Source organism: Thunnus thynnus, chromosome 23, assembly GCF_963924715.1.
Source record: "Thunnus thynnus chromosome 23, fThuThy2.1, whole genome shotgun sequence".
Classification (NCBI taxonomy): Eukaryota; Metazoa; Chordata; class Actinopteri; order Scombriformes; family Scombridae; genus Thunnus; species Thunnus thynnus.
This window is the reverse complement of record NC_089539.1, coordinates 17,469,888-17,494,394: the sequence shown is the minus strand read 5'-3', so window position 1 is coordinate 17,494,394 and position 24,507 is coordinate 17,469,888. Positions and strand designations below refer to the sequence as shown.

Here is a 24,507-nt window from a genome sequence, read left to right as displayed (position 1 = left end):
TGTCATAGACGCTCAGTGAGTATTTGTGCTACATACGCACTCTCTACTGGAGCTGTCTGATGCCCACAGCGGTCATAGTCATCAGCCAAGTGCCATGTATAGGAGCAGACTCTGACACACCCTGGAAACAGTGAATGGAGCTGCAGCACGACTTTTATTCAGGCCAAGGTCCATTTCCACCTCTTCTTTTCCGCCTCCACCTCATTACTTTTTCTATTCTAGCCAAGGCTGCTCCTTAGCTCTTGACATCTTCTGTCAAATCCCCCATTCTCTCGGTTTAAAAAAAAAAACCCCACCATCCTGTTTAGTCTTTGTGATTTCTGGTTTAGAAGATATGGTCTGTTATATTTACTTCTTTGCTGTGTCATGGACAGAGTGTGTATAAGGCAGCCTTACTCAATAAAAGCCTCGTCATTTACAGTAAGCGTGCGTGGAGCATCAGATTTCTGAGGGAAGTGTAGTGCTGCCTGGCACTCGCTTATGGTGAATTTCATTGTTTAAAGTGGTTTAAAAAAAGAGAACAGTGATGCGTATCTCACTTCCTTTCTTTTCAGAACCTCATGTCTTTGTGTCTTCCTGTTACAGAAAAGCTAAACTCTACTCTCCTTTTTAAGACTTTTTGCTGCACAAATGTAAATAAAAGTTGCTTTATTGATTGACTTGGATGAATGAAATATATATATATATATAAAATCAATCCTGTAGCAATAGATTCATCTCTCTGGGTGCATATAAAGGCATACAAACACTCAAAAATGGCATAAACTAATGAAAACTGCAGTAAATGTTTCTGCTTTGATGGATTTAAGTGACAGACGCCCCCTACTGGCACCTTTTTAGCATTTTTCTTATGACAGGCAAGTCAAATGAAATGTGTCTAATTCAATTAGAGCTGCAAATCCCAAGCACTGACTAACTTCTTGATTTATGTCATCTCAAAGAATGAGTCCCTCTGGAAAAAAAACTGCACATTAACATAAACATTTAATCCCTTTTTTTGAGTAAATGCTGTGTAATTTGACACACGCTTGAATCAAGAGGCTGCATTTTCAGGATTAATGCGGCTCTGGACATGAATGGAAGGAACAGCCAGTCAGTCTAGACTCATCGATTCTTCATCTCTGTAGCTACCTTGCCTGCTGTTTTTGGCTTGATTTAATTGTGTCCAGTTCAGTTGCATTTAATTTGATTTATACATCCCACTGACTGATAATTCAGTTTATCTTTTGGGAGGACCAAGACGCCAAAAGATTGCTGTACCAGACCAGGGACCCAGAATACTATGAGGCTGAAAAGCTTTTGTTTTCATTGACAGATACCATGGACAAAGTTGAAGACTCACCCGATCTCTTTGGTAAGTTTCACCCTCTACCTCTGTTGCTTAATCAAAAAAAAAGTTCATGGATGACTTTTTATCTACATTTATTGTCATTTAATCTTCAAGCATTATTTTTTATAGTTTTACAGTGTGATAGGACACATGAATCACCTGTACTCCTGCATAATTAACTTATGAGCTCAGTTCATTACAAGTTGAAGAGCAGGAAAATACTAAATGTGTTGTAGTAATAGCTGCCGTCGTAGAGCACGTGGTTGTGTAGAGCTTCACAAACACACTGTCGCACTGTCATGGCTATCGTCGCCCCCCAGTGTCCCAGGTTGACACCACCCTCTGGCTGTCCGCAGATGATGTCCAAAGATGCCAGTGGCGGGGTTGAAGCTGCTGCCGATGTTGTAGAGGATTCTTTTATATTTCAGCCTTGTTCAAACGGACTCACTGAGCTTCCTAAAACAGCTGTGAAAGCCGACGTGCAGATGTGATGTCTGCGAGCGCCTTCAGCTGGCGCTCCTCAACCTGGCTTTTGTAGGACTGCAAGTTGGCTTCAGCGTTGGCCATTTTCTGCATCATGGTGCTAAAGTTGTCCTCCGGCGTGCTTTGTTTCTGCGTCATGGCTGCCAGCTTCTCCATCATAGCAGCCACCTCGCTGAGCAGGGGCGCAGGTGTCAGGTTGACAGACGGCCAGGCTGGTCCCAGTCCCCAGGTAGCTGTAATTCCCAGTACACAGGCTACTGGAAACCAACCACAACAGGAGGAACATGCACTACATCTTGAACACCTGTCTCCATGAAACATGGATGTTGAGTGTTAGTGTCAGTCCTTATATATACTTCCTGCACCTGGTGTTAAGTGGCATTTTTGGCACATTGTTTTGATTACAATATTATGTAAGATATTAAAACTTATCAGGGAAGCACAAACCTATCATAACACCATTTATAAAACATGTATTGCGAGTATCGGGACGATAAGGGTATTTTAATAATATAGTACAATAGGACTTTGTTGAATGGATATTGGTAGAACACAATAGTATCACCCCATCAACAATAGCAACGCTTTAAAATATAATATAACAGTTAGAAAAGGGAGAGCACATATGATAACAGACTTGTTCTTTAGGAGAGACTACAGCCTGAAGGTGGTGCGTACACGATGAAAGGCTCACTGTGTCAAGACTTAAATGGGTTTTTTATCTCGTTAGATCAGCTACTGATTGTGCGTGCAAGCGAACAATACGTCGTTAACTTTTACATCTGTAGATCAGTTAAGCTACACTGCAAAACTCAAGCTCACAAACTTGCTGTTTTTTTGGTTTTCATTTTTGTCGACTTGCGGTCTTCAGAGTGACTTTGAGAGTTGAAGTGAACATGAACACTAGGACAGACCACAGCTGAAGAAGCCTGAAAATATTAGATTATATAAGATATAAGATTTAAAAGCTACAAACATTTTCGGTTATTGTTCCTGAAGCCTTTGATTTGCTCACTGTTTCAGACTCTGGATAAAGTAGAAATGGAGATGAGTACCTGTGATGAGCCCCGTCCCCCCAATGGTCCGTCTCCCATAGCAACAGCATCAGGCCAAAGGTGAGTGCTGGAGTTGTTTCTTCTATACTTATTATAACTCCATCGTCTGCTTCTTCAAGGGTTCTTGTTGAAAAGACTCATTTCCTTGCCAAGATTGAAATAATTTTCACCACACAAGTTCGATACAGTTGAAACTCTGAGCTATAACTTACAGGTAAATTGTAATATCATAATCAAGGAAACATATCAAGCCCATATTTAATAGATATAAGTTTTTAAAGTCAACCTGTCCCTGTATGATTAAATCTCATGCACTTTTACTCTGCTTTGTGATAGTTAACAAATTTACGGGTCTGACTGACTGTAAAAATTTACTCAACAGCAAATAGACGTAAAGTTAAAGTACAAGATGCACAGATTTTTGACAGAGAAGAAGAGACAAACAGGTGGTGCTCAACATGCAGTGACAACATATCAGTCAAGACCAAAATACAATAAAACTTTCATGGTTCTCTGTTTATATAACGGCATCTTTTGTGTCTAAAAACTCTTTGGGCTAAGTTTAAGGTGACATGACATTTCCGAAAGTTCTCAGCACTCTGCTCCAAAAAGGGATGCGATGTCACATTCGTGATGCGGGTAGCAAATTAAATATTGATCAGAGTGATCACAAACTGTAAACAGTGTATCAGAGTGAAGCTACAGTTTGTAGTCTGGTAGTGTGATAAACTAAAAATGGTGATGAAACACAGTGCAGCAGTGTTTCTATTGGTCAAACAAGTATATCCACTCAGTCAAAGTTAAACAAAGGTGAACTCTGACCTGCGAAACCTCCGTAACCTGCTGGAAATTGCACCGAAACAGGAAACAGACGCTTGACTTTGTCCATCAGATGGGATTCAATGGGAAATGGAGCGAATATTTGGTGACCAGAAACATCGTGTGGCTGCACCTTTACTCATGTTTTAACTGTAATTCATGAGAGTTTATACTCTAGATAATCTGAGGTGCATGATTTATGACAGAAGAGTTTGAAAACCATTGACTTGACTGACTAATCAGTGTCATTTTAGGTTCAGTGTCATATTTGAAGTATTTGAAATTGTAATAATGCCGTTGAGGAGCCGGGGCTGAGATATTGAGAATATTGTATTGCACTCATCTGTTGCTAACAACTTCTTATCACCTTGTTTATTTCTCTCCACCCACATCTGCCTATCTGTCTCTCCTACAGTGAATATGGCTTTGCTGAGAAGGTGGTGGAGGGGATGTCTCTGTCCATAAACTCCATAGTGATCAGGATCAGTGCCAAGGCCTTTAACGCCTCCTTCGAGCTCTCTCAGCTGCAAGTCTACAGCGTCAACACCAGCTGGAGCATCAGTGACCTGCGATTCACTCGCATCCAGGACCCTCAGAGGGGAGAGGTCAGTATTTTTTTATGTCAAAGTAGAGACCGTCCAACTTTTAATGTACATAGTTTGTTTCCCACACAAGTTTTCCGCATGTATGTTCCAGATCCTGACATTTAAGGAGATCAGCTGGCAGATGATCCGTATCGAGGCTGACGCTATTCAGAGCGCCGAGCACGAGATGTTGAGCGCACCCATCCGCCTCATCACCAACCAGTCCAAGATCCGAGTCACTCTCAAGAGACGGGTCAGTTACATGCGCCTGCGTCTTTTAAAGAGAATTCACTTTATGAATTTTAATGGACAAGCCGGAGCTTTTGTTCTTTTACTAAAACCAGGCTGCTCTGAGCAACATCCTCTCATCAATTGTGAACAATAATCCCTCTGTAAGACGTCACAGCCTGCAGGGCCAACTCAGGCAGTGATTCTTATCACATAATCAAACAAAATGGCTATAAATGCCTGTGTAGAAGATTTAATATAATGTAGTATAAAGTGCACAAAAGACTTGTGTTTGGTTTGTGAAAGTAATTAGCCTCCTTTGTTGCTCAAGGCTTTTACAGAATTGCTGAAAGCATTTATCGCAAGACAAACTTATTCTCCTCCAAATATGCTGGCACTGCAGTTATAGCTCATACTGTGAAAAAGAAGGAGAGGCTGTTTCTGTTTTACTTTAATAAGTAGAAGCAGCTCAGCAAACTTCCAGTGAATTTAACTTATCTACAGGTTTAAAAAGAAACAGACCTATGAGTTTCATATTACATTAATGGGGAGCTCTCAGGCTACCTGCACTTGCATAATGCATGTTTTTACCACTGGCTCTACCTGATGCAGATTAAGGACTGTAACGTCGTGGCCTCCAAGCTGATTCTGGTCCTGGACGACCTGCTCTGGGTGCTGACTGACTCCCAGCTCAAAGCCATGGTGCAGTATGCCAAGTCCCTTAGTGAGGCCATGGAGAAGTCTGCACAGCAGAGGAAGAGCATGGCCACAGAGGACCAGGTGCACATATAATACATACATTTTTTTTTTTAACTTGTCTCAGTCTGTATGAATATTTCCTCCTCCCTGCTCTCACTGCTCATGCCCTAATTCCACCCTGTGGGTATGAACCATGTCATGGTCTGATAGTTTGTCCTTGTGTCCATAGAAATCATGTCTGCCCTTCCCTGTATCATCCCTCTGATGCCATATGGCGTCTATCTGCCTACACCATCTCTGTCTCTCACCATTTGTGTCAGTGTCTTTTAGTCTCTTGACTTATTTTTGGCCACTTAAACACACACACACACACACACATACAAAATGTACATACATTCATCGCCTACAGAAATTCACGCTCATTCACGTTCCAACAGGCTTTCTGTACAGGAGCCAATGAGATCTTAGTAATTTGGTCTAACACTCCATCTGCTGGACAAATTGAATACTGCAGCTGTTTATTGAACCTGACAATCTTTTTGACATCACTGTAAACAGTATTACCAAGACTGAGTGCAGCAACAGCATGAAAAAAAACCACCATTAGCACCAACAACATCAGCACTAAAAACAAAAACACAGCACCTTTTGTTTCACGTATGTGCCTGCGTTTGTGTTCACCAGGTATCGTCGTCGCCGCCCCCCTCAGCCCAGCAGGTACGCACCCAGCAGGCGTCCACAGCCGCTGACCAGAGCGCAACGATGGCAAAGCTGTTCAGCGCTTACGACGTATGCGAGACGTCCCACCACCTCCAGATCACGCACCTCGACCTGCACATCTGTGACGACATCCACGCTATGGACAAAGGTAGCACACGCACAACACGCTTTCAGATGCACAGAAAATGTTTTCATGGACACAAACCTGCTCAAGTTCTGTTCCTAGAAGTCTTGTTTTCATTCACATTTCTTTGCTTATCTTTAAATTACAGATATAAGTGTGTAAAACGGTTTTCGGTTTGGAAATGTTTCACTTCATAGCTTTGATTTGAGACTCTCGTTCTGTGTTTCTTCCCACTGTGCAGTGATCAATAAGAGGATAACAGGTGGAGCCATGCAGCTGTCTTTCAGCTCCATCACTCTGGACTACTACCCCTTCCACAGAGCAGGTGTGTACCTCACCATGACTTCACTGTAACTTCCCCATCTTCCTGCACCCTCACTGTTAACTCACAAAACATGTTGTGTGCAGATTTCCAGGAAGTTCAGAAATCCTTTTACTTTCTATTTCTCCAATTTTATTCTATTTCTTCTTTTATCCCTAAAAACGTTTCCTCCTTTTTTTTTTGTTGTCTTCTCATCCCCCCATCACTCTTACCTGCAACGATTTTCCTACTCTCCGACCTCTCCAGGTGACAGCTGTGCTCACTGGATGCACTACAGCGAGGCCACCAAAACCAGAGAGGGCTGGGCACGGAGCCTGCTGGATGAGTTCAAGTCCAACATGGAGATGTTAAAGACCGCAGTTAGAGACCAGCAGGGCCCGGCTCCTGCTCACGGTTCCCCACAACATGGTAAACACACACACATTCAGACATATATTAAACATAGTTAGTAACTTGTTCTGGGTTTATGATTTTGATGTATCTCCTGGCACACAACGCAGCACCGCTCCAGCATTTACGTCATCACTGTGGGTTTTCTGTCCTCCAGTGTCCCTTAGGGACGATGTGTATGGGCCTCTAGGAAGTCAGGAGAGAGCAGGAGAAGGAGTAGGGCTTAGGGAGGCAGATGGAGGACTCATAGAGTGGAGCCCACAAACACAGCCTCCGGCCCAGTGCTGCTGGTGCTTAGAGCCAGGTACCACGGTGTGTGTGCGCACAGCTTGGTGCGGTGATACACACCTTTTTGAAAGGCGCAGAGGTCTCTCAATGGAGAACTGAGTAGTCGCTCTCTTTTGTCTCCCTCTCTTTGTTGTTCTGTTTTCATTTTTTATTCCTCTTTCTCTACTTCTCTTCCATCTGTCTTTCTTTCTCTCCAGGTAAGATAAACACCACCTCTTCCAGTACTTCCTTCAGTCCTCCACCTCAAAGCCCCAAGACCCAGCTGATGTCCAGCTCTGTTGTTCTCAGGATGGCTGACTTCAGCATCTACCAGGTCACTAAAAACATACCGACTACCATCTTCATGTGGGGAAACAGTGAGACTACATACATCTGATAGTTTGTGTTCTTTTGTGTGTGTTGTAGGTGTCAACAGCGGACCAGCGTCGCTCCAGCCCGAAGGCCATGATCTCCTGCAATAAGAAGTCCTTGTACCTTCCCCCAGAGATGCCGGCCATCCATGTTGAGTTCACAGAGTACTACTTTCCTGATGGAAAAGACTATCCCAGTAAGACGAGATGCATTTGTTGTATACTCAAGAAAGTACCATCAGTTAAAAAAAAAAAAAATCTTAATCTTAATGAATAGGTCATGAGCTGTGTAACTGTTTTTATACACCAGCTCCACTGTTTTTGGCAGCGACAGAAGTCATTGGCTGCTGTGTGGCTGAGGGGACATTGATTTTCTGAAACACACTCAGTGCTCTGAATGAGGGATCACCCAATTAATTCATCTTATGGATTTCCCACAAATTCACCCCATTAGGAAACATTGTGTGAACATCCAGAGCTTTTTCTTCTCTAACTAATGAGTTTTTGCCAAGACAAGAATGAAAAACACTTTAAAAATGTTAATTTGTAAAAGTGTATACTATATATGTGATGTGATTTTGTGTTTTTGTCACTATTAGACTGTATTTGAAATATTTAATTTCTTAAAGTTTGCTTTGTTTATGGTTTACTTTCAGTCTACGTTGGCTTTGAACCTTGAAGGATGAATAAAACATGTTTAATTTAATTGTTTATAAAAGCATATTCTGGCCTGTTTGGATCAGAAATGTGTTCTGTATTCCAGCAAAGTGAATTTTGTTCCCCCGTCCTTCCTCTCTGTGATTTTGTTCCCTCTCAATGTGCCTTAAGGATGTGTAACACCATATCTCTTCCACCCTCTTCCTGCTCCTGCAGTCCCGTGTCCCAACCTGTACGCCCAGCTGAACGCCCTGCAGCTGGTTCTGGATCCTCGCAGTCTGGTGTGGATCAACCTTTTCGCCCTCGACCTCAGGCAGAGTCTGGAGCAGTTCATGGAGATCTACAAGCTCAACGACTCGCAGAAACCGGACGAGCATGTTGACATCAAGGTGGACGGCCTCATGCTCAAGGTAAAGAGGAATGGAGAAACTTTTCTACAGGTTTAAAGCACTCAATGTATTTTTTGGTATTTATTCACATTTCTCCCTCTCCTCTCCGGTTTCTACTCTCCTTTAGTTGGTGATTCCCACCGATCGGGACCCCTCCTGCCCCCCAGACCTGCCTCGCTCCATCTCAGTGCAGACCTCAGAAATGGTGGCCACTAACACCCGGCACCCGGCCAACTGCACCCGCTCCCACCTTGAGGCCCTGTTGCAGGCGTTCCAGGAAGAGCCCTTCTTCTCTTCCTCTTTTGCCTCATTCCCTCGTTCCTCCTCCTCTTTACCCCTCCTCCATCCCGTCTTCCAGCATCACGCTCACGAACAAGACACCAGGTTGCATGACATCTACCGGGGCCTGATCGTGCCGACGATGGGGGCGAGCGCCCTGAAGATGCCAGCCGCCACTGACTTTTGGGCGTTGCACTTTGCACAGTTCTGGGTGGATTATGAGGGCACCCGTGGAGGCAAAGGGCGGCCGCAGCCCTTCGTGGACTCCTTCCCTCTCACCGTGTGGGCCTGTCAGCCAGCGAAGCTTCTCCAGCACCAGAAGAAGCTGAGAGATGCCGCTGGATTAGGTCTGCCCAGAAGCACATCTGTAGAGGCTGTCGGACGCATACAGAGGAAACGCTTACTAAAGGAGTATTACAGTACTGACAGCGCGCCGACATCATCTCACAGCAGCGATGCAACACTGCCACCCAGTAACGGACTCCATAAACCCCTCTCATTGGACAATTTGCCTTCCTCATCTCCCTCTTCTTTGGCGTCGTCGAGTAAAGACGCTGACATACATGTGTTGGTGCATGTGCAGAAACATTTAAGTGCTCAGGTATGTTTTTTGCTGATTTTTATTTTTCAAAACCACAAGTTTACTGTTGATTCATTTCCGAAGCTTGATTCATCACAGCTCAATCGTTATAAATCACTCATTATCTCTTCAAAGATTCATCGCCACACGTTGTAATAACCACTGTTTCTGTGTGTGTGTCCACCAGGTGAGCCACCGGCAGTATGTGTTTCTGATGCATCTCCAGCGCAGCATCAAAGCCCTGCAGCAGACCTTACAGCAAGACCTGGAGGAGATGGGCTCCAAGAGAGACCGTAAGGATCCCTCCCAGCATGCCGCGGACCACCAGCCCTTCACCGTCTGCCTGGGCCTCCTGCTGAAAAGCGCAGAGGTCTCCCTGCTCCTGAAGCCCGTCACCCAGCCCGAGGGTACAAGATCTCCTCTGGGGTCAGAGCTCTCCCCCTCAGAGAGCCGAGGAACCCTGGAGCCCGGGAGCGACGCCGGAGAGGCGGCAGAGAAGGGCGAGAAAGGGGGTGAAGGAGCTGGTTGCGGGGCCTGCACTGTAGACCAGCTGTTATGCGGAGAAGGCTCAGAGAGCAGAGCCACGCAGGGTCCTGCTCCCCTCATCCCCACCTCCACTTCCACCGCACGTCCCGACTCGAATCACAAAGCCTCACTGGAGGAGAGGACTTCAGCTAAGAACTCTGGGAGGAGGAGTTCAGATGAAGGGGGTGAAGTGGGAGTGGATGGGTTGGTTGGGAGCGAAGAAACGGGAGCCGGACTAGACTCCAAACCCCAGGCGAGTGACACGCTGTCTGACCCACTCTGCACCAAAGACTGGAGTGACAAGGACAAGGCTGCAGCTGGCAAGATGCCTCAGTCAATATCCAGGTTTGTCACTCAAAAAGGCTTTTTTATACTACAATGCAATTTACTCTGAGCTCAGTACATTGTCTTAACTTAACGTTAAAGGGAAATTTGTGCATTTTATACATATTTGATCTTATTTCAATGTTTTTTTGTTGCCATTTTCTATCAGTAATAAGAACATCACACCCACAAAGTTAATTTCTGAGGAACGCTGCAACAATGCAACATGTTTTTAAGACACTTCCAGGTTAGCCAAACTTATTTTACAGTGAGAACAGCAGGTGAACAGTAAGGTTACTAACCAAACTGTCTGTTGTGAACATCTCTCACAGTTTACAGAATCACTTCCTGGTGCAACTTTGACCTTCTGCACTTGCCATAGTTTTGAGCACACAGTTGATGCAATGAAGGATCATTACAGTTATTTAGGGGATGCTCACTTTCCAGAATTCAGCAATTACTTTAGTGAATAGAAATGATGGTCAAAACTACAATATTAAGTTGTAATAAATGGATTTTTCCTTGAAGTCAATAATCTAACACAAGGTCATCAACACATGTAGGCTTTTTCATTTTTACATCACAGGATTATACCAAAGTATCAAGTGTAAAAAGAAAAAAGTGTTTAATATTTTAAAATCTTGATTGCTTTCAGCACCTTTCAAGCTTGATTTGTTCTCTACTTCATAATTAATCAAAAGTAAATCATATGTAACAGTTTTTCCCTCTGTACTTTTCTGTGGTTAATCTAAATGATGAATCTAATGAATGAACCTCTTTCTCTAATTTAATCTGTCAACATCCTTGAACACAAGAGCTGTGTGTTGAACTCCCATATGAGAGTGTTTGTCAGTATGGATGTTCAGTCCTCTGACTTCACGTGTGTCATTTTAAATGTTGGCGGTCCCCAAGCTGCCGTGTCCTCTGCCACCTGTGTGTTTTCTCATCTACTGTCTGTCAACAACACTGTGTGTATATGTTCGTCATTTCTTAACTCATTCTGCTACTTTCTTGGCCTATTTGACCTTTGCTGTGACCTATGCGAGGTGTGTGTGTGTGTGTGTGTGTGTTTTCTCTCTACCAAGGAAAGGAAGTTTGTCTGTCGTTTCTGATCTCCTCAGCTCCTCAAACTCCAGCAGATCCACCTCCCTTTATTCCATGTCCAACATGTAAGGCACTGGATCTGTGACTAGCTGTACTAATAATGAGTGTGTGCGTGTAAATGTGTATGTTAATATATGTTTGTGTGTGTCCTCCTTCTTCTCGTGACCCTTGGGTGAATACATATCAGTACTAATGTATGCGTGGATCCCCTGTGGGCATGCATTTGCATGCGTGCATGTCTTTGATATGTCTGTATGTATTAATTAAATAGGTGTTCTCTGTGTTTGGTGCTTACCTGTTGACTCGTGGTGACGGTAGAAGTGAAACAGGGAGCCCCTTGTTTGTGACAGTTCTTTTTTTCAGCCTTGTGTTCTCGCTCTTTTGGGAGCTACTTTGATTTTGTTCGTTGTGATTTTTTTTTTTTTTTTTTAGATTGTTGCTGACGCTTGGGAGGATAGCACACTTGGTTCTTACATGACCTTAAACAACACCACACAAAGGACTGAAGCGATATTTAATTCATGACTTGTCGAGTAAGCTCTGCCAGCTTTCTAAAGCGCAGTGGTCTCGGCTCAGTGTTGGCATAAAAACAAAATTCCTCTCAGAAGCACTAAACATTTTTCTCTTCTCTTTTTGCCTCTTTAAATGAAACAATCAGTCAATCAGTGTCTCAGTTAATTAATCAGTCATAAACACGTTATTTAAAGACAGTGGACAGTTTTGCTTTTTTCTGCTACCTTCTCTTCACCATCTGACCCCAAAACAATGTGTGTGTATTGTAGTGGTCGTTTGATGCGGGACCGCTCCCAGTCCAGTTTCTCCGTTTCCTATAAGAACATGAAGAAGAGCCCGTCCCTGCAGTCCCTGGACAACATCTCCATAGACAGCTACCTGATGGAAGACGGAGACACCTACAGCCTGTTGGAGAGAGGTGAAAGAAACACACACACACAAATTCACACATACACACTATTAAAGGAGAGGTTCATGTCTGTCTTATAACAACAGTCAGGTGCTCAAATGAACATTGAAACAGGTTTTGCTCGCTGTAATCGTTCCTCCTGTTCATATTGACCATTAGAGGGGCGCTTGGCACTAAAAAGACAGTAACCTTGAAAGATATTGACTTGATTTGACTCATTTGGACGGCTGAAGCTTCATATTAGCTTTGAATAAACTTTTAAATTATTTTTCTATGGATTCTGTGGATTTTGTCCCCCATTACTTACATTGTAAGTGCATCAGGAGCAGCAAGAAACAGCAAGAAAAACATCAGTGTCAGTGTTAATTTGGGCATCTGACTATTGGTTTAGGACAGACTAGAAAAAATGTGAATCTATCCTTTAAATATGTTTTTCAACAGCAGTCTCCTCCAGCTGCTGAGTAGCTGCTCTTTATCTTATCTTGACCTCTGACCTCCATGCGTAGAGGGGTGATGCAAAAGACGTTTCCCCACAGGGATCAAGAAATTATCATCACTGTACTGTTCATGTACTTGAAGGTTACTGTTTCTACCAGAAGGTGGCAGCATTGTGCTGAGAAGCTGGAACTGTACAATGAAAACGTGTTGATAAAGTCAGTTAATTTATAAAACACAATGTTAAATTTGTGTCTGTATGATTCACGTTTTCGTGCTGCACAGATGACGTGTCCATCTCGGGATTTAAGGACGTCATCAGCGAGCAAAGCGCCACGGAGAGCGCCACCGAGGCTGCGACTGGTCAGGAGCAGGAAGGAGGCGTGTCCCCAGACACAGTCAGCGCCACCTCACAGAGCATTGACGAGCCCACCAAAGATATAGTAAGATGCCAAAAACTAGAGGTCTAAAATAGTAATTTCTCTGATCTACATTCAAAATATCTTTAAAAAATAAAGAAAAACACTTATTACTGAAAGATGCTGATGACCATAAACATCCACCTCTAGGTGTCGGTGCTTGTGTTGAAGGTGCAGTCGGTGTGTGTGGGCATGGAGGTGCTGGGCGAGAGCACGGCCGTGGCTTTGGAGGTGGGCCGGGTCACACCCAGCCAGCTGGGCAACGTCAGCCTCAGACAGTACCTCAGTAACCGCAGCCTGGGTAAGAAGAAGTCTACACGCATGTTTTATCATGCTCTGCATGAAACATGCTTTTTTATTTGAGCTCTGATTCAATCCAGTTCAGTTATAATATCATTTAGTTACATTTGACTTTTTGTGCATGGTTGCTAATATGGACTCACATTTTAACTTGTGTTAAATATCAAAGTATTTAACATGAATCATTGCCACACTAATCTGAAAGAGTGCTATAAATACATGATCACAAGAACAACAGAGTAAGAGATTCTTTGCATTACATTTCATGTTATGAGCTGACAGCTGAAACCTGTTTGATTGCTAAAACAAAAAAGTTTCTCAAAATGATGATGGAACAAGAGAAAAACAAATAGGAGTCAAATGTGTTGATCCCCTTCCATAGAGCATAACAAAAACTTGTAACGGCTAGAGAGGGGACTGCAGAGTCAAGAAGTAACATCCTCCAGACAACAATAAGGCAACAGAAGATTTAAGCACACAAGTAGGGCAGCTACCAGACAAGACGGAGCAGCAGGGGAATGACTTTACTGTGTTTTTGTGGATTTAGATTAAAGCCAAACACATAACCAACTTCCTACTGATTATTTTTAGGTCATCTGTTATGACATTCTGCCTTATTTGACAGACTAAAGTGACAAACCCCACAATGATAGAGAGAGAGAGAGAGAGAGGAAGGAAGGAAGGACGTGTTGTAAAGGTCCCAGACCAGACTCAAACCTGGAAGTGGAGTTTTGACAGCTGCAGCAACATCAGGATGTTCCTACTTCACCCAGAATAGACACAAGCAGACTGATGAGATGAGAGTCTGTGTGTGGCATCGGTCCTAATCCTCAATTATAGAGAGAGAGACACACACACACACGGAGCACTTTTACACACTAACACAGGCACCCCCCCCCCCTCCCTCCTTTTATTTACCTTGCCATAACTCCCCACAGGTATGGTGTGTTCAGTACCAATACCTGCTCAAAGCAGCCAAGGTAACTGCTGTGTGTTAACTCGCCATCTGTAAATTAACATGCATGCTTGCCTCTGCGTGTCTACCTCCATGTGTGTGCGTGTGTGTGTGTGTGTGTGTGTGTGTGTGTGTGTGCAGGGCTTTCCACAAGGATATGGAGTAACCAGCCACTATTCCATAATACACACTGATCTTAATTATTGCATATTTTAATGAGTTCAATTGTAAACATGTAGTGAATGATTGTAAAGGAGAATGAGGCTTCTTCTGTAAATAGCTGTTAATATGTAAAATCACGCCTATTCATGAATGAGCAAAACTTTTCAAATGAAGAATCATTAAAATTATTATTTTTTATTTATTTATTGACCTTCACTGTAAGGTTTATCAAGATATGTCATAATGATAGTTAATGTGTTGTTTTACTAGAAACTTCAATTCAATGAAAATAAACAAGGTTATTTTTATGTGGGACGTGTTTTTAATCCTACGTCTTATCTAGCCTGTGTATTGGTTTTAAATTAAATTATTCATAAAATAAACCTAAGCCAAAAATAACACTAAAATAACAAAACATCTGACTCGAATCATGTGAATCTACTGAATCAACTTCTAGTCGTCTAGTAGTCGTTACTTTGACAGCATTTCCTGTTTTAGTGTGTGTTGGCAATGCGTCTTAGACACAACTCTGCTGTTAAAAGCAAACGCAATATAAACAAATATAATTTTTTTTTGTTCATTCATTAAGCTCTGGAAATTGCAGGGCTTTCAGAGGACTTTTTTTTTTTTACTGCGCAATCATCAAGTTGTTCCCACGGGTGTTTTCCGAAGTAGCTCGTCTAATGAGGATGTCCCCCGTCTGTGCAATCAGTGCAGTTCTTAATGTGTTTTGTCATCAATTATTTCGCTAATATTTGTCGAACGCTGAAGACGACTCTCTGCTCTCTACTCAGCAGGACGTTCGTATAGAGCATGCGGGAGCTGATACAGACAGACAGACACGTTTCTCCGTCATCGTGCTCGCTTTGTTTTGAAGCGGAGGCTACTGGTGGTAAATGCACACGCGTCGCGAATCGCATAAATCAAAAATTAATACAATAAAGTAGTCAGCTGGACTTAAATGAGTAGTCGGCTGTTTGGCCGGCAGCCGGCGCTTATAGAAAGCTCTGGTATGTGTGTGTGTGTATGTGTGTGTGTGCGCATTTGTGTGAGACTTTTCTCCCAAGTTGTCAAATCTCATTTCCAGACTCAGGACTTTGGCATGTACTGCAGATGCACTTGGATGCAGTGTGTTGGATTGCAACTGATCGCATGAAGCGTGTGTTTGACTGCTCATTTTTCAGCAGCAGGGTGTGTTTATGTGACATTGAGATCTCTCTCTCTCTCTGTATGTGTGTGTGTGTGTATGTGTGTGTGTGTGTGTGTGTGTGTGTGTAGCACTTACAAGAGGGTACATTTGACAGTAATGGAGTGAGTGGTCCCATTATTTGCAACATTAGGCCCACAACCTTAAAAATGTGTGTGTGTGAGATTCAAATTAACTGCTGCTATTTGCGCAGACGAGTGTTAACCCCTAATCTTCCCATTCTCTTCTCCTCTGCCTAATTTGCTCTCTCTCTCTCTCTCTCTCTCTCTCTCTCTCTTACTGTCTGTCTCCCCCCTTTTTTCTCCCCCCCCCCCACCTTCCTCATCTCTCCACTGCAGCAGACTTTGCAGTTTCAGTCCAGTGATTCAGGCAATGAGAGAAACGCCAGCTTTACCCCTCGCTACCTCTCATCCTCCTCCTCCTCCTCCTATCTCACAAGAGCAATCCCTCCTCCTTCCTTTTCTTTCTCTTTTCCACCACCTTTTCCTCCTCACTCTTCTTTCACCCTTCCCTCGAGCCTCTACTCCATCTTCTTACTAATCCTCTGTCATTTAACCCTCCCTCCCCCCTCTCTCTCCGCTCCACCTTTCTTTCCCTTCATCTCTCTCCCCTCTCTAGGCTATCTTTTCTTTCCCCTCCCTGTCTTATCACAGTCACTCAGTCCTTCGCTGCTGGCCCCCGTCTCTCCTCCTCTTTTTCTCTCTCTCCCTCTCCTTACCCCATCTCTTCTTCTTCCTCTCTCTCTCTCTCTCTCTCCATTCGCCTCGACCCAGCCTCTCAGGATTGAGAGAGAATATGTCATTTTATCTGAGAAAAGCTGACACCATTGTGTGAATGTGTTTGCCGGTCCTGCAATCGCTCTTTATGGTATTAACCCTCTCCTGACTTCCCTTCAGAGAGCATATTTAAAGGGATGTGACGCACTTCTTCTCACTGTCATAATGAAAAGCTTTTTTTTTTTTTTTTTAAGTGGTCATTTTCATGCCTTGCTGAGTGTTTCACAATTACTGCAACTGTGACTCGTGGTGTCTCTCGCCTGTTCAAAAAAAGACGTGCCTGTAATTGTGTGCTTGCCAGCTGAATTAGCTCATGTCTATAAAGTGGTGAAGTTTGTGTTTTAAAAGAGGGTTTTAATGACCTTCCAACTTCTACTTTCATCAGTTCCTGTTTTTCCTCTCGCTCTCTATCCTCACTTTTCCACCTCCTCTACCTCTTTTATCAATACAAAGAATCATATTGCATTTTAGGGTTTCTGAGCGTTAAACTCAGGTCATTCAGGGGTGAAACTCCTTTTTTTTTTAATACTAGTGTACTGTTATCTTTTTCACAGTTTCAGCTCTTAGTTTTGTCTATTTCATAACAGCAAGTCAAAATGTTTCAGTGGTGAAAACTTTGCTTTGAATCTTCAATACTTGAGGTGGGAGTTTCCACTGAAACCTCTAATCCCTAGTCCTCAGAAATAATTAAACATCACTGCTGCGAAGAGCCCGTGGGATTGTACAAAATCTAGACTCTTTTTTTTTTTTTTTTCAGTCTCCTCCAGCCCACTTTTTTTTTTAATTCCTTCCCGCTTCTCTTTTTTTTTTTTCCAGCTCAGTTTGCTTTTAGTTAGTTTCCAACTTTCTCTCCCACTTCTCTGTCTGATATTCTGCTTCTGCTGTCTTTTCCTTCATCCCACCTCTTCCTTCAACATAGTTTAAACCTGGCATTAACATGCACCCTGGGCAAAAATAAAATGAGATCTAGGCATAAATGTATTCATCATGGCCTGATTATGACCTTATTTAAAGGTTTTTTGAACTGTATTCGACACATTTTAAGAAGTAATGCGTCTTTAATGGCGATTGGAACTTTAAAGTTGCAGTGAAATGACAGTTAGCGTCTGTAATGTAGCGTATTTCAGAGTGAGGTTTAGTTACATGAGGCATTTAAATAAAATCCTTCAGATTCGATTAGATCACTTAAATGTGGGAGAGGCCCGTTATAAAAATGTTAGCCCCCATCCACACCTCCCCTCCCTGTGTTAGAGCAGGAGGAGGAGGAGGAGGAGGAGGAGGAGGAGGGAGGAATAAATAAATTAGGCTGAAGATATCCTATTAAGATATTGTTCTGCTAGCAGTGAAGTGCAGTTTTATATGATGGGTGGGGTCAGTTAGTCATGCCGAATTACATCTAATTGGATAAATTTATGTACAGTTACACACCCTGAGTGCAAGATGAGTCATTAAAAATGGTTTTAAATTGTTTAAAAATACTACAAATATATTTTTGACATATATTTGGCATATAACAAGAGTATATTTCACAGGAAAGATTATGCGAATACTTTATATTTTTCTTTAAGACGGTTTTAAGACAGTCAGACATGCAAAATCACCAGAATGTAAATTAGAACAAGACAGACGATTACAGTCAGATTCAAAGTCTGCAAATTATTTCAATTAATCTCAGATTGTGTGCATTTTAATGTCCGGTGTAAATATAATCCAGCTGATCATATTTGTACACGCTCATCTACGTAACACCGGGAATAACAGCAGCCTCCGTCTCTTCCTCACAGCCGGCGGCGAGATCAGCTCTGCGTCCGTCAAAGGCCTCCACAGTCCGGAGGTGCGGGCCCGGCTGGAGAGCGGGCCCTGCGCCGCCGCCCATTCCCCGCTGGCCGAGCGCAACGGCTTCCTGCAGCTGCGTCTCCACGGTTACCAAGCAAGCTTCCTGATGTCCACGCTGCGCAACCTGGCCCACTTCCTGGAGGACGACTCGGCGCCGCAGGTCCTGCCCATGGAGATCAGCGTCAGGGACACACACATCAACTTAAAGGTGAAATTCCCAGATGTTTCCAGCGGTGTGTATTTCCAGCTCGTTGCATTCAGAGTTCTGTTTTACCCTGAGGTTACTGTTGCAGAGCTACACCTGCAAGATTTCAGCAGGATATTTGTCCTATTGTGTTGGAGTAATAGACCCCATAACTCACTGTCATACAGTGCAGCAGCTTCTATAACCAAGTTAAATATTTTGAACCATGGCCTAATTGGAATTTGGATTTGAACTGAATGCTTAATGACATAGAAAGGCCTTTCTGCCTTCTCTCTTGGGTTCCTTCACGTGTGAGTAGATTTGCTGTGGAACTGATGTGGGAAGCTGGATGTGAATAATTTCTCTCTCTCTCACACACATACACACCCCGAAGCGTTTTCTACTTCTACACACAACATGTACTGTGTCTCTCCTGCAGGATGACGGTCCCCGTGACAATCCCTCCGACTCCGAGCCGTCGCCGATCACCCTGCACGTGGACAGTCTCGTCATACACAGAAGAGACGACGGGTCCTTTTCCATAGGAGGTGAGAAAAACACACACGTTTCCACCTCCACTTCACCGCTGATTCACTGCAGTTATATAACATGTCCTATTAAACGCTTTTAAGTCCACGCTTGATACATCCACACCTCCCAAATTACTTTCTGTTGTCTCTTCCTCCACTCAGTGGACGGTGCAGCCGAGGCCAAACCTGGGAAAGAGGGCACGTTGATTGACAGCTCTCTGAGTCCAGTCCCTGAGGCTGCGAGCGGCATTGCAAAGGCCACGCAAACCCAAGCCCCGCCCACCACCCCGCCTCCATCCTCCAGAGAAAAGGTGAGGCGGACGCCAAAAAACCAAAGAAAGTAGTAGACTAAGAGTTTAGTGAGATGCATCTTCCTCTTCTTCTTCTTCTTCTTCTTCTTCTTCTCGTCTTTTCCTCCTACAAAGATAAACCGCTGAACAAGAATGACTGATTATTCTGGAGGCTGATATGAAGATGTAATGCCAGATTTTGGTTTTGCCAAAGCTATTCCAGTTCCGTGCTTGGCTTCAGTTTATTTTACAGTGGGAGTGATATTTATCAATTTATGTAAAATACAAGTGTTACGCTCTGAAATGGAATATTGATACAGTTACATAATACTCTTTAAGGCCAACAAGTCGTCCAATCTTACTGACATAACAGATCGACAGAAATCATTGACTTCCAAAACAACCCATTTGAGTGTTTTTTTTTGATTTGCCACATCAACAGTTGAAGTTTGGTTTGATTTAGGCTTATATAACTACTGAGACGCAGGGTTCTCTGGTGGCAAAGTTGGACGATTTGTACTCTCAACTATCCACCTCACCTCCTCCTCCTCCTCACGAGGTTTTTGCAACACAAAAGCAAGAAAAAACAGCACAAAAGCTCGTCCCCTTACTTCTGCTTTTGCTTCTCGGAGACAACAGTTTGCACGACCACAAGTATATAAACAAAGAGTCGTTTTTAAGTGTTTTTTTGGGGTGAGTCTATTTAATATAGCCTCAGTGCCGTCTCATAAAGCTGACATGTGGTGTCCTGTTTTCTCCCACTCAACAATATTTTAATTGATTCTTAAATAGGAAAACAAAGTACATGTCAAGTTTACATGTCCAGTCCATGGAAGAGGAGTACCCACCTCCCCACCCCTCTCTAGCCCCGTCTCCGAGCTGGCATACCATATATAAAGGGTACTTTATCATATCCTGGTCCCATCAGAGCCCGTATGGAGAAGCTGTTTCTTATTATAAGCGATTGTGTCCTTACAAAGCTGACTTCACGGAGTAATACAGGAAAAAGTTGGAAGTCAAGGTTTTATATATAGACGATTTTGAAATAGATGTATGCATACAGAGTATAGTACAGACACAAACACACACATGAAAAGTGACGGAATAAACCTTTAGTTTGGCTGAAGATCCTGAAAGTATTTCAGGAAAGGTCCCCACATTTTTTTGGAACTTTTTGTTTGAGTTACAAACTTTCTTTGTATAAACCTTTTTGAGATTTAGACAGGAGGTAATGTCCCCGAGCCAGTGTCCTTTTTTTTCAAATATGATTTATTATTTGATCCGGGATTGGTGGAAAGTTCATGTTTGACATGACTGGAAATTTTCTGGAGCTTTCGGCTACATGTCTCAGTTGTTACGTGACCAAATTTCCTGATAATACCTGAACCATCTCTGGAAAATGTCCATTAAAAGTTATTTCTTTTATGCCACTAACACACGTAAACACACACTGACTCCACCCTGCGGGCCCTTTTTTTCATTATTTATTTTACAGATGCTGATCGAGGAGAACGAATGTTTGAAAGTGGAGCTGTCCCGAGCCAAGATGGCACTGGCCGAGGCTCAGATGGAGAAGGACTCGCTGCTGCACCGCATAAAGAACCTCAAATTCAACACCAGCTAGGCTCTGCTCACTCTTCCCAGCGAGCCGGTCGCTCAGCCTCCCCTCCCTCCCTCCCCCACCCCCCCGACTGCTCCAAAGTGATAAGGACCGACACTGACGGGCAGGAGAGCGCGAGGCTCGGCGAAATAATTCACGGCAACATCAACATGTGAAGACAAAGAGGGATTTCTTGACTGCGAACGGCTCTCTTTGTGTGCTTATGTGTTCAGCGAGCCACCACGTGACTTAAGACTAATGAATTCCTTCATTAAGCAATGCAGAGTCTGCGAAGACTCAAAAATACACCATTTTACATGCTCGTCGTCTGTTTTATGTTCTCCACTTTACAGTTTTTGACTGTGGAGAGAGCTGAAAAGGGAGAAATTACATTTAGTGGAACTATGTGTGTGTGTACGTGATTGTGTGTGTGTGTGTAGAGGAGGATGTAGAGGAAGAAGAGGATCTATATTCATGGTTGTGCCTACAGAAATACCCCTCCCACACTGCTCCTGTTGTGTTTAGTTAAAATAAAATCACAGCTAATCAGCTTCATTCTAGATATGAAGGAACACTGAATGTCACACCTTCAGAAGAATGTCTCAAAAAAAAAAAAAAAGACTTACTTTGCACTACACTGAAATTTAACTTAATTTAGTGCTTTCATATTTGGACGAGTCATGAATCATGCTCTTACTTGTCCTCAGAGTGTGTACAGTGTATATTGTATAAGAATGTGAACACATAACTATTTTCTACAGAACTCTGAATGGTTATGCAGTGTTTCAGTCGAATGTGGAAGTGTGTGTTTCTCTGTGTGTGTGTGTGAGAGTGTGTGTGTGTGTGTGTGTGTGTGTGTGTGTGTGTGTCAGCCCGAACAAGCATTTCATTACAAGTAGAGGATAAAGTTTATATCTATCACGTTCCACGGCTTTGTCAGCAAAATGCACCCCACAATAATGTCTGTACCCCCCCCCTCCCCCCTTCCTATTTTTCTATGTGTAAATAGCTTCTTAACATGTGCAGCACTTTTAAAATCGAGGCACTGTAAATAAAACAACCTGAACTGTGAGAGAGAGCGAGAGTTGAGCCGACAAGTGAAGACAGAGCAATCTAGAAAGGTGGTTCTCAACCTTTCCGGTGTCGAGGACCCCCACATTGATACACATCAGGCCGTGGACCCGTATTTGATAAGTCTCAGGGATCCCCATCTGATAAGATTTAGATATTCCATAACTGTCTATACTGTAGATTGGCAGTGAAGAGTGTGAAAATAGTCATTCTTATACATTCTCTCATTGGGTTAACTTCAAGTCAATGAAATGATAGTTAAATTAAAATATTCTCCATTTTTCTGAGGAACCCCTCCAAGGATCTGTGGGGGTCTCCGGACCCCAGGTTGAGAACCGCTGACCTAAAAAAAAGCATAGAAAAGCCGCCTGACGACATAAATGTGTGTGTGTGTGTGTGCGTGTCTTTATGTAAATTTCTAGATTTGCATAATCTTTCCTGTGTAATTTCTCATGGACAAGCTTCGCCCATATCTGCTGCTGTTTCATGCTTCATGCCTGTGTGACGACTTCAGGGGGGAAATCCCTTAAAAATGACTTTTCTAACAGCACATGCTTTGGCACAGCACAAAAGACTATATAAGGACACTCGAAGGTCCCAAGAGTTTGCTCTCTACACTAAACAGTTAATCCTGTACATCCATCAGTCTACATTATGCAACTGTCATAACATGTACTTCAGCCTGACCCGGTTCATTTCAGTTTCAGTCTAGTTTTTTTTTCTGATTTCTGTAAAGAAAAAAAAGAAAAAGAAAAGATGAAACACAGCTAGTTCTCTGCACAAATGTGGGATCAAGACTTGAAACGTGAGAGGGAGGATTGTCGTGAAGACTTTTGTTTCACTTTGTTTTTCCTGCACTCGGCCCCCGCTTCACTAATCACAGCTCTCCTCCTCCTCCCCTCTCTGGAAAACTCAACCATCTGACAACCTGTGGAGGAAAGAAAAAGACACAAAAAGTACTACGTTGTATTTTGTCTGTCAAAGCTGCTGAAATATTGATGAAAATAAAAGTTATCCAGTTTAAAAGAAAAAAATGTCATCTTAAGTTTTTGGTGTGAATTTATTTGCAAACCTGCTATCAGAGACATCATATCATGACATCAACTTATTCCTTGATTAGACAGTTTCTGATCTAAATCAAAATTTTGCCTTTTTACATTACAATTATTTTTATTTCAGCAAATCTTCTCTACAGTTGCTTATGATAAGGCAATTTTTCCTTCTTTTGATACATGGAACAAATGGTTTTTATACAAAAACATCTTACATCATATTCTTGGTTAAGTTATCAAAAACTATCAATTTAGTACCACTGCCATAAATCAGATATTATATTGGCATTAGTGGTTTCCAGCCTTACTCTTGCTGTATTTATCAGAACTGTGTTAAGGCGGCCAAAAAATATTATTTTGTATTTGAGTGATGGGAAGGATTAAAGTCCTTTGAGGAAGAACTAGAACTGCTAAACTGAAGCCAATGTTGGCGGAAAGTGTTGCAACAACTTTTTTTTGGCATTTTGGCAGTTTTTGATTTTGAAGAGGAAGTTGATATACGTAACATGGCAGAAAGTACATTTTTACATCATTTCAGGGTCAACATACGGTACTGTTGAAAACATAAATACATGAAGATAGAGGTAGAGACCCAGTTAACAATATGTAGATTTTGAAGTCCAACAAAAATGTCCCATGAGGAGGAAATATTAGGTGAAAACATATTGAGTAAACACAGATATTTATATTGTTACCTTCCTAAAATGTTGGCCCAAGTCATTTTTTCAGGTTTCCCAGAAAACACAAAAAAATCATCATGGTGTGCACAAGCTGCCTCTAGACACTGCACAACAGGCATACTATAATACCGGTCAAATGATGTTATGATTACTAATATTATGTTCAAGTGAGATTTTCATTAAATAAAAACACAAAGGTAAAGAGGATCCTTTGTAATTTCTTAGTTATACACATAATTTCTAGTGGTTAGATTACAATATGGTATTCAAATCTTTCTTAATTAGATCATGTAATGTGGAAAAAATGAGACAAAAACTGTAGATTAAATATTGTTTAAAAGGCGAAGAGTTAACAGAAAGCCTTGTAATCACTTGTAACAGCCACAGATCCTGGAGCCTTTCCACTCTTTGCTAAATGCTAATGCTAGCTCCATGGACTTAGCTATTTTGCTGACTAAAATGCTGACTAAAAAGACTGAATAAAAAGACTAAATAACTACGCAATATGACGATTTAGTCACACTCTTGACATAGGCCATTATACTACAGGGGTAGAATCGCATGATCTGTTCAACTGAGGATGTAGATGATTTTACCAGAGGTGGCCAGCATCATGAGGAGATGATTTAGGCAAAAAAAAATCAAAAATCAAAAATCAAAAAATGGCTTGGGCCATTATTTTAGGACGATATTATGCTGTTTAAGTGAAAGAAGCCACATCCATCTACTTTAACCAGAAGCAGGGTGAATACAGTGCTCGTCTCAACAACTTAAACTGGAACATCACATTTATAACCATTCAAAATGACTTCATGTTCATATCTGTTAAAAGTTACTT

The 24,507-nt window shown here is 42.5% G+C and overlaps 1 protein-coding gene across 6 annotated transcripts in view; it reads left to right on the top strand.

Moving 5' to 3' along the window:
* bltp3b (bridge-like lipid transfer protein family member 3B) overlaps window positions 1-22,971 on the top strand; it is a 38,243-nt gene extending 15,272 nt beyond the window's left edge. Inside the window, exons 3-25 of one of the 6 annotated variants that reach the window (XM_067582535.1) lie at window positions 1,316-1,354; window positions 2,837-2,928; window positions 4,103-4,292; window positions 4,384-4,524; window positions 5,112-5,279; window positions 5,883-6,066; window positions 6,284-6,367; window positions 6,611-6,772; window positions 6,912-7,058; window positions 7,240-7,355; window positions 7,448-7,589; window positions 8,266-8,459; window positions 8,566-9,318; window positions 9,485-10,167; window positions 11,232-11,315; window positions 12,033-12,181; window positions 12,893-13,050; window positions 13,177-13,327; window positions 14,265-14,306; window positions 18,211-18,470; window positions 18,886-18,994; window positions 19,139-19,287; window positions 20,762-22,971. In XM_067582535.1, the coding sequence (XP_067438636.1) occupies window positions 1,316-1,354; window positions 2,837-2,928; window positions 4,103-4,292; window positions 4,384-4,524; window positions 5,112-5,279; window positions 5,883-6,066; window positions 6,284-6,367; window positions 6,611-6,772; window positions 6,912-7,058; window positions 7,240-7,355; window positions 7,448-7,589; window positions 8,266-8,459; window positions 8,566-9,318; window positions 9,485-10,167; window positions 11,232-11,315; window positions 12,033-12,181; window positions 12,893-13,050; window positions 13,177-13,327; window positions 14,265-14,306; window positions 18,211-18,470; window positions 18,886-18,994; window positions 19,139-19,287; window positions 20,762-20,890 (4,326 nt within the window). In that variant the 3' untranslated portion in view covers window positions 20,891-22,971. Of the gene's footprint in view, window positions 1-1,315; window positions 1,355-2,836; window positions 2,929-4,102; window positions 4,293-4,383; window positions 4,525-5,111; window positions 5,280-5,882; window positions 6,067-6,283; window positions 6,368-6,610; window positions 6,773-6,911; window positions 7,059-7,239; window positions 7,356-7,447; window positions 7,590-8,265; window positions 8,460-8,565; window positions 9,319-9,484; window positions 10,168-11,231; window positions 11,316-12,032; window positions 12,182-12,892; window positions 13,051-13,176; window positions 13,328-13,708; window positions 13,808-13,951; window positions 14,231-14,264; window positions 14,307-18,210; window positions 18,471-18,885; window positions 18,995-19,138; window positions 19,288-20,761 lie in introns of those variants that run through there. The other 5 variants (XM_067582531.1, XM_067582533.1, XM_067582532.1 and 2 more) reach the window with 5 other exon arrangements.
* Window positions 22,972-24,507: the final 1,536 nt, after the last annotated feature.